The sequence below is a fragment of the Juglans regia genome, chromosome 5 (genome assembly GCF_001411555.2).
Source record: "Juglans regia cultivar Chandler chromosome 5, Walnut 2.0, whole genome shotgun sequence".
Taxonomy (NCBI): Eukaryota; Viridiplantae; Streptophyta; class Magnoliopsida; order Fagales; family Juglandaceae; genus Juglans; species Juglans regia.
The window spans coordinates 17,519,220-17,528,935 of record NC_049905.1 but is presented as its reverse complement, the minus strand read 5'-3'; the positions used below and the strand labels follow the sequence as shown (position 1 = coordinate 17,528,935).

The 9,716-nt window shown below is 36.6% G+C and overlaps 1 protein-coding gene across 1 annotated transcript; it reads right to left on the bottom strand.

Annotated features, from left to right (window-relative positions):
* Positions 1–6,401: 6,401 nt before the first annotated feature.
* LOC118348450 lies at positions 6,402–8,267 on the bottom strand. The gene has a single exon (XM_035690075.1). It carries the CDS (start codon positions 8,265–8,267, stop codon positions 6,402–6,404), a length of 1,866 nt encoding a protein of 621 aa, XP_035545968.1.
* Between the last annotated feature and the right edge of the window lie 1,449 nt (positions 8,268–9,716).

The following is a 9,716-nucleotide window of genomic DNA, read 5'->3' as shown; positions in this document are numbered from 1 at the left end:
CTTTCCCCCATTCTTCATCATCCCATCCCGTGACCAGTGAAAACCTTCCCACCTCAATACCTTTAACCAGTCAACTCCCTTCGCACAATACTCAATCCATTCCTCCTCCTCAATCACCCATTGTAACCCACTCAAAAACAAACTCCTCCTGTCCTAAACAATTTCTTGATAGTCAGATTCCATACCCTCCACCACGTCAAGCCCTAATTTCATCTCTTGAAATACTAGAAGGACCAAGCTCGTTTACCATGGCCTCCTGTTTCTTTGAATGGTGAAATGCCATGACTACTGAATTTCAAGCCATAATAAAAAATTGCACTCGGATACCGGTTCCCCCTCTCGTTTCCTCTAACATTGCTGGTTGCAGGTAGATCTTTCGCACAAAGTATCATGCCTATGGCACCATTGAACGTCGCAAGGTGAGACTAGTCGCTAAGGGGTTTTATCAACAAGAGGGAGTCGATTATTTCGAGACCTTTAGCCCCATCGTCAAACCCACCATCATTTAGTTAGTCATTTCCCTTGCTGTTTCCCATGGTTAGCCTCTTAGACAACTAGACATTTCAAATGCTTTTCTCCATGGTGAATTGACCGAAACTGTCTACATGTCTCAACCTGTTGGATTTGTCCACCTTGACCACCCATACTAGATATGTCACTTGCAAAAGGCCATTTATGGCCTTAAGCAAGCACCCCGTGCATGGTTTGCACAACTGAGCTCCAAACTTTGTGAATATGGTTTCCTTCCATCCAAATCCGACCCTTCTCTGTTTGTCTACTCTTACAAGTCAGTTCTTATTTATGTACTTGAGTACATGACATTATTGTCACCAGTTCCCATGATGCCCAAATTGAACATCTTATTAAATTTCTTGCCTTTGTCTTTTGAACAAAAGACCTAGGAAAATTGTCCTACTTCCTTGGTTGGAAGTATCATATTCACCAGATGGCATCCATCTCTCCCAACAGAAATATATCCATGACCTTCTAGCTCGCACAAACATGCTATCTGCCAATGGTATAACTTCTCCCATGTCTACCTCATCCCACCTATACATCTCTGATACTCCCACCTTCACTGATCCAAAACTTTATAGAAGTATTGTAGGCAGTCTACAATACTTGTCCTTAACTCGCCCAAACCTTTCCTTTGCTGTAAACAAAATTTTACAGTTCATGCATAATCCGAAAATGTCCCATTGGCAAGCAGTCAAGAGACTACTTCGATACATTAAACACACTTTAAATTTTGGCCTTCTCTTTCAAAAATCCAACTTCCTTCAACTACAAACCTTCTCTGATGCAGCGCCCTAATGACCGCCGCTCTACCAGTAGTTTTTGTATTTTTCTTGGTCCAAATTTAGTATCCTGGAGTTTTCAAAAGCAATGAACTGTTGCTCGATCAAGCACTGAGGTTGGTATAAGGACCTAGCAAATGCCACTGCTGAATTACTTTGGGTTCAATCTCTCTTAAAAGAACTCTGTATTTTCCTTCCCAAACCCCCAACTCTTTGGTGTGACAACCTCGGTGCCACTTACCTCTCCGTCAATCCTGTACTTCACTCACAAACTAAACATATGGAGATAGATTTCCACTTTGTACTTGATAGAGTCGCTGCAAAAACACTTCAAGTTGCCTTTTTCCCTTCCAAAGATCAGTTAGCTGATATTTTTACAAAACCAATTGTCTCGTCTCGCTTTCACTTACTGCGAACAAGTCTAACAATGGTTGACACACCGTTAGACTTGCAGGGGCATATTGAGCTATCTACTGCTACCTCTAAGAATTCCAACACGTCAACTGCCTCCAGAAGAGTAACCACGTTAACTGTTTCATTGGACACCTCTCAAGAAGAATCTTCTGGAATCACCTAGAATAGGTTGGTACCTACCCTTTGGGTATGGTTATTGTACTGCTACTGTACTGCATTGTATTATGGCCGACACCTTGTAACCAACTCTGCCAATTCACTTTGTAAATTGTAATGCATAGCAAGTGCTTGAGTATATTCCCAGGAGAAGTTTGTTAGCATGTACTTTATAAATATTCAAGTTTGTACACAGAAAAGGTAATGAAGAAAATACCAAAGGTTTTCATCTTCTCGTGTTCATCATTATCTACAAAGAAAGAAAAGAAAAGGAAATTGTTTTCTTTCTACACTAAAGTTTCCAGCCCTTGGGTTTTTCTTAGCAACGTTGAATCTTCATGCATGCTTGGGATTCGGTATATATCTTCAATGACAATACTTGAATTTGTAGTGGTTTCGAAGACATCAATATTGTTTGATACCCCATAGTCATCCTATTTCAAGAGAGTGGTGAACAAGGAAACTTCATGCAATTGGGAATTAATCCATAATTCTAAAAAATTTATAAAAAAAAAAAGATGTTAACTAAGTTTAGCATATGCTTTTAAATAATCATAATTGGGTAGCAAGCATGTATAGTTTAAACACCAAAACATACTATGCTGCAAACAAGGAGCTCCAACAATAATAGAACTAACTAATTAAAAACACAAACTAAGCAGTAAATTCACTACATGTAATGTTTTTTGGGACGAAGATTGGGTTTTCATCCCAAAATCATTTTGAGACGAAAATAAAGCATCCCAAGGTCGTCCCAAAATGTGAATTTTGTCCCCAAAAATATCTTTTGGGACAAAAATTTGCTGGACCGTTCGAACGACCATTTTTTCTGGGTCAAATGAACTTTGTCCTAGAAAGATGTTCGAATGCCAACAAAAAGTTTGAACGGATATGTATGTTCGAATGTATCATACATGGATGGTCAATTGATACTAGTTTGTTCGACCAAATAGACATGAGGGAATGTTCGAACAAAAAAATTGATGATCGAACAAAAAATTATATTTTTGCAATTTTACGGATTGAGTAAGCTGTTCGAACATATAATGAAAGGATCAAACGATTTGCCAATTAACAGCGGTTCAAATGGTTTATTGTGATGTTCGAACGGTTGTTTACGATGTATCCTATTCGAACATTTCGTGGACATTCGAACGGTTAATTATTTATTTTAATGAAAAATTTAAAACAAAATAGACATAATTAAATAATATTTAAAAAAATAGATTACAAATTGTTCAATACAAATAAAAGTAGTCATAAGTCCGAACTAAATAAATAAAATATTAATAATACTAATAATGTCATCAACTTTATAATTAAATCCCAAAATTATGTATGCAAAACATAAAAATTAGTTGCTTGGAGGCCTGAACTGTTGTATAAGCGTCTGCATTTGGAGTTGCATCTCTGTCCTGAACTCTAGTTGTTGTTCTTCTTGCTATTTGATGCGCATCTCCATGTCTACTTATTTCGCCAATTGAGCCTCTAACTCATGTTGTCTTGTAATCAATTTTTCGATCCTGGAATTCGCATTCTCTAATGCTATAGAGGTACTTGAGGTTGAGAAATAACTAGAAGGCTTTACACAACGACCCAAGCCCCTCAAATATCCTGAATATTGACCCAGAACTTGTGTAAAAATTTCAACATCACTTATTGAGAAATTTTGATATGTGCAGCAAATTATCTAAAAACTGTGTAGCAAGCATAATATAAAAACATCCGGCTCCAAGTATAATGAAAAAAAATTGGGCGGCAAGCTGATAAATGAAGAACCCTACACAATGCATGTAAAACAACAAGACATAATCAATTATCCACAAGCATATAAACAAAAAATTCGCAAGCACGTTTTTATCATATTTAGTGTGAAAGAAAGAGGATAGGTATAGAGTTTTCTGTAAACATTCCAACATGAGCCAATCTGTTTGAATATAGGTAGGTGTAGGTACTTGATCAGGATAGGTGATAGGTGACACTTGTAAACATTCAGCCAATTGCCTTGAATATCAATAACAAGGAAATCTACATTTTGAATTGTTTTGTTGTTCTTTACATAATTTTGTCAGCTTGCCATGCATTGCTTTTCCTTAGCTTATACATCTATTTACTACAAGAACATGCCATATGAAATAATTAAGGGTTTGGTTCGTTTGGTGCTCATGTATAAAACTAGTTGAATGGTGATGAGGCATAATTAAAATCCAACCAAGCAATTAGTTCCTGACTCATAATTTCTTTTTAAGTAGATCATAAAGAGATGTTTTATGCCAAAAGTATTTCTATTCATATAAACAATGTAAACGATCCAACTGATGGGTGTGTTTAGAACAACTTTGTGAAAAATATGACCCTTTAAAGTAAGAAAAACTCTATAGTCAGTCACCTCTTTCAAGTGCCGGGTAAGCGCAGGCTGACGTGGTAAAAAAAAATCCAAACGCACCATTTTGTCTCTCTCTCCCTCCCTCTCTTAGTTTCCATCTCCCGTATTTCCACTTTCTATTCCTCCCTCCCTTGAAGCCGAAGACCTCTCGAAGCAGTGTCTCCCTCCCTTCGTCTTCATTTCTATTCCAAGCTCCAACACATCGTTGCAGAAACTTCTAAGCTACATTGAAGAATATAAATATTCAAATTGGGAAAAAGAAAATGACTGAGTTCCCCAATGCGTCACAACATAGAGAATAGTAAAATGCAAAATTAAAACAATTTAAAATTTTTAGAGAGAAACCCAGTTATGTGATTGATTTACTTGCTAGGAAAAGAGGGTTTGCTTCCTTCTCACCCAAAACAATATGGTCTATTCTTAATAATGTACCTAGAAGAGGCTTGGCCTTGTTGCTTTGCAAATTCCCAATGAAATGCTACTCAATAACGTCTGGAATTAAGCTGCAAATGACAAAAAAACTACCAGAGTTAATAACTCTTATTATAAAAGGACCCAAAGAAAAAGAAAATTTTACAATTTTCATAATTTGAGACCTTTAAATAAACCAAAAGAATAATTTGTTTAGAGATATATACCTTGATACTCATGCTCTGTTTGGTTGCGGACCAATTGCATTTAATAAAAAAGAAAATTAATAATCTCAGAGAGAAGAGAAAGAAAGAAAGGAAATGAACCTAAGGAGCTTTCTCGATGAGCTCTTGAACGTAATTTTCCCTGAAGCACCGATGCCCAACATTGTAGACTTGGCGGATAAGAGAGACTGGTTTGGTCTTTCTCACAGCCACCACTCGGACATGGTCGGACCCACGACCGAAGTGCTCAGTGGCTAGATGGGCACGTCGAAGCACGGATCGGAAAGCTGCTGCGACGCCTTCCGTGGTGGCTACGAAGGTGGCCATGTTAGAGTTGCATTGCACGAGTACGGTTGCGCGCCTCTCTATTCGCTCCAGATTGTTCACCAAGACTGTTTAGAGCATTAATGTTTATGCCATGTCTGCCAATTATATGCTGCTTGCGCAGTGGCGTTTGTATGTAGCAAAATTGTTAAAGTAAGAGTAGTGATAGGGTTACTACTGACCTCTTACTAATTATTTACTAGTACTTATAGTGTATTTGAAGTTCTTTTTTTTTTTTATCATTTTTTGAAGCTTTTTTTTTTAACATCCTTAATTAGAAAAAATTAAAAGAAAATGAGTTAGATTAATGATTTATATTAGTAAAATTGAATTTTTAAAAAAAATATTATTTCTTATTGATATATATATATAATATTTTACTATCATTGATATATATATCAATTATATATCAATAAAAAAAATATTATTTTATTAATATATAAGTGGCAAATAAAAAGTAGTAATTAGGTTGTAACTCTATGATCATTAGTTGCTCCTATTTCTGAGTTGGGCCATCCGACGAGATTATTTTTTGAGGAGTAATATAACTATATATAACTTTCTTGCGACTCTCTTACAATTACTAATTTCACAATTAACCAATATAAGCTAGCTAGCTTGTCGCTTTATTAAAAATGAGTTTTAATTTTACAAAATTATCATTCGTCGTTAATCATGTACATGATCATGCGTTGTAAAAGATTTACTAGAGAGATCGACCTCAGACACGTTTCATGTTAATCAATAATATTTTCTTTTTTGATTAAGTTATTCCTTGCACCTTTGTACTTTTATAAAAGACGCGTAAATATGAAATATATATATATATATATATATGTTTATACGCGCGTTCACTTATAATACTGTTAGATGTAATTAAGCTGGTCGTGTTTGAATTTAAAGATGAGATGAATTGATATAATTTATAAATAATAGTGAAATGAGTTAAGTTGATATTGGCCGGATCTATTAATAAGAATTAAGATCAAATCTCTAATTCCAATAATACCTAATCAAAGCCAAATAAATAGGAAAAAAAAAAGTGCTAGATCTAAAAAGAAAATTTACAAATTAATTACATTGTCCTATATATCTAATTCTTGTTCTAATTTGATGATGATCTCTTTGGTCCACCAATCTCTGTGAACTTTTTAAAGGTTCACTGTCGTCCATTAACTGAGATCATGATCAGGCCTGAGCCATCTCATGAGTCTCCAGGGCCTGGGCCTCGACGTCCCCTCCTAAGTGCTTCACGTGTGCCTCACCTTCTACACTCCTAGATCTGCCATTTCCTGTACATCTTTGACCTCTAAACTTCTTATACACATCCCCTTGGTAAAACCCTCGTGTTCTCCCAGCAAATTTTAGGGAGACAAGAGCTCCGACTAATGAAATGAGAGCCAAAGTAGAGAATAAAAGCCTCAAACAATGGGAACCCCGGCAAACTTGATCCAATATCACAGTCGACGGATCCTTGCCCTGAGCTATAATGTCGTTGGTTACCTCCGTTTCGTAATTAAGAACTCTTGCGAGGTTTTGATTCATTAAATACAAGCCAAGTGGAGTGGTCAACTGTGCAAAATTGAGCAATGTGCCGTAGTACTTAAGGCCAAAGAACTCAGAAATCATAGCCAAGTTTACTGGCAATTGTGCACCAAGTGCAAATCCAATTGTCACTGTTGCTAAGTAGTACGCGCCGGGGATTTCTGGGAAGGCGCCTAGGAGCATGGCTATGCATTGCAGGAGAAGCATGAACGCCAACATCGTCGCCCTAGGAATTCTCCATTTGATAATCAAGAGTTCGGAGAGGAACCCAGAATAGATCCTCCCAAAGCAGTTCCATACACTAGCCATTGATATAATGGAGGTCACGACTTGTTCTTTGTTTCCCAGTGCTTTACCAAGGCGCCAGAAGTGTTCGTAGGCTGTCAAGCCTGACCCATATCCGCATAGCATGATAACAAGGATGTACAACATGTCGATGCTTAGGATTGCTTGGAAAATGGAGTGGTCCTCTCCTCTTTCTGGTTTGCTGAAGAATATGCTTGAGAGACAAGATCTTTTGGGCTTCTTCTCTTCTAGTATTTGATTAATAGAAGAATTAGAATCTGGAAGGAATACTTCTTGTGGTTTTTCAATGAAGTGTACTACCAATACAGCAAGACGATCCAAGAACTGCTGTTTCTCGAGTCTGGACTGGGCAGCAGCCTCTTCTTTAATGACATTATAAAGCGGGAGGAAGATCAGGACAAAGATCACAATGACATGATACTTATGATCTGTCTTGGTAACATCGAAGTATCTCTCAAGCAAAGTCACGGTCAAGACAAAAAGTGCAACTACGCTCGTTAGATAATAGAATTTCAAGAACACTCTGAGCTCGTTTGGATGACGTTGCCACCTTTGATCGTCATCATCCCGCTCTATCTTCCGGATTGTGAACACAAAAGCAACTGAAGTTATAGCGGGGAGCACAGCAGTGGCAAGAATAAGATTTTTCACATCATCATCTCCATGTATAACGAGCTGGTAAATCTGGGTCAGGACAGCTACAGAAGCTTCAGCCATGCCCTTCATTAGACCCAACACAACGCCTCGGCTCTCCGGGAAGTTGTTGACACAGGTGACGAGCGCTATTGTGTGTGCAAAGTTTGGTGCAGCGGCCCCAAGGCCAACGAAAACGCCCATTTCCGAAGCTTTTGGTTTCGGAATTTTGTGCATGACGGCTATCCAAGGCATGAAAAAGCCTCCAAAGTTAAAGGCAGCACCGATGAGGAGCACAAGCCATTCTGGTGTCAAGTCACAAAGAAGGCCAACGAATACTGAGAAGTATGCACCCACATGTTCATAAAAAGTTATCTGATTCATTTCTTTCGCTTCAAACCCAAGAGTTTCTTTAATCACTTTGTAGTACACTCCATAGATGGAGGCTGCCCCAAACCAACACATAATCAGCATGGTGGCGAAAAACACGAACCATCTTCCTTTCATGATCACTTTTGCATACTGGAAAGTACTCATCATGTCCCCTCCGCGGTCGATTCCCCCATCCATTTTGTCCTAGATCAACTCTTCTGTAAATTAGGCCTGCAGTGTACGTAATTAAAGGGAATTAAATTAGGGATTAGAGTAGAGCGGCTAAAATTAGTGATATATATATATTAACTGGGTAATGTTAGTACAAGCCTTAAGCATGAAACACTCTCATGTCTTTTATAAAAAAGTAAATTCTATTAAAAAAATGAATTTTGTTCACTTTCTAAAAGAACTTGTACGAGATTTGTATTTATATCTGAGATTTGTACAAATCATTACTCAGGTTAATCATACGATAATTTGTTTAGGAGTTGTGAAAGTTTGATTGAAAGAAAGAGCTACGTACATATAATTATATTATACTAGCCTATATATAACTCGCACAATGCGTAGACTTATATTTGTAGCTGATAACATTGATTTATCGGCACTTAAATTATAAAATTTGAATTTAATTACATTTTCTCATGATATTTTTTAAAATAAATAAAAAATTATCATGTGAATATCAAAATAAAAGTATAATCTTACTTATGATAACAACTAATGTTGATGATTAATCATGTGATCACTCAAAACAATATTATATCAAACGCGCGTGACATATATATATATATATATATATATATAGATAAATTACAAAACACTCTAATTTGCATATTTATAGTTGTAAACCAAACCAACCAACCAAGATTAAAATAAAATGAAGAAGAACTGAAAAAAATTCAAACCCCTGGAAGTTCAAACACGCAAAGAAAATTATAATTATACCCAATACAGCTAATTGTATGCATCATGTCTTAACGTTCAAATTATAAACCAGCTTGTATATATACGAAATGCTCTGAGACTCACCTGTTTAATCTCCTTTGAACGTAAGCACCGCCTCAACATGCCCATCGCGTACGTGTAAGTACGTACCAAAGTGTGCGTACCTACTCCAGCAGTTACATGATGTGACATAATAAATTATGCGGTCGCATGCACTTATCGAAAACCAAAGAGCATAACGCAAGTAGATGAGACTCACACGACAATAGCTACCAAATTCAATATAAATGTTGTCTCACCTAATAAAAAAAAATATATAAAAAGAGAGTAAAAGAATATACAAAATGAATATGCCAACTGATTTAGTGATCTTCTAGAAATAACCTCGATCCACTTACATTAATTCTGGGAAAAACTATTGAACTGGATCAATATAAGAGACTAACACTAGAGCACTTAAAAAACAAGTTAAACAAAAAACACTCTACTCGCCAAATCCACCACACAGCTTAGTCCTAACTAACTTTTTAGATCAAATCTGTTTCATAAACAAAACCTCTGTTAAAGAATAGGTTTTTGCAAGTAGAAAAAACTTGATTAGTAATTTATGCATACAAAAGGCCTGCATCTACTAACACACATGCAGTCTAATGTTTACTTCATCTGATTGTGGACTCTAAAGATTTACTAACATGC

What these genes read in the sequence shown, in the direction of transcription:
- LOC118348450 (XM_035690075.1), bottom strand. Translation starts at nt 8,267, where the DNA reads ATGGATGGGGGAATCGACCGCGGAGGGGACATGATGAGTACTTTCCAG.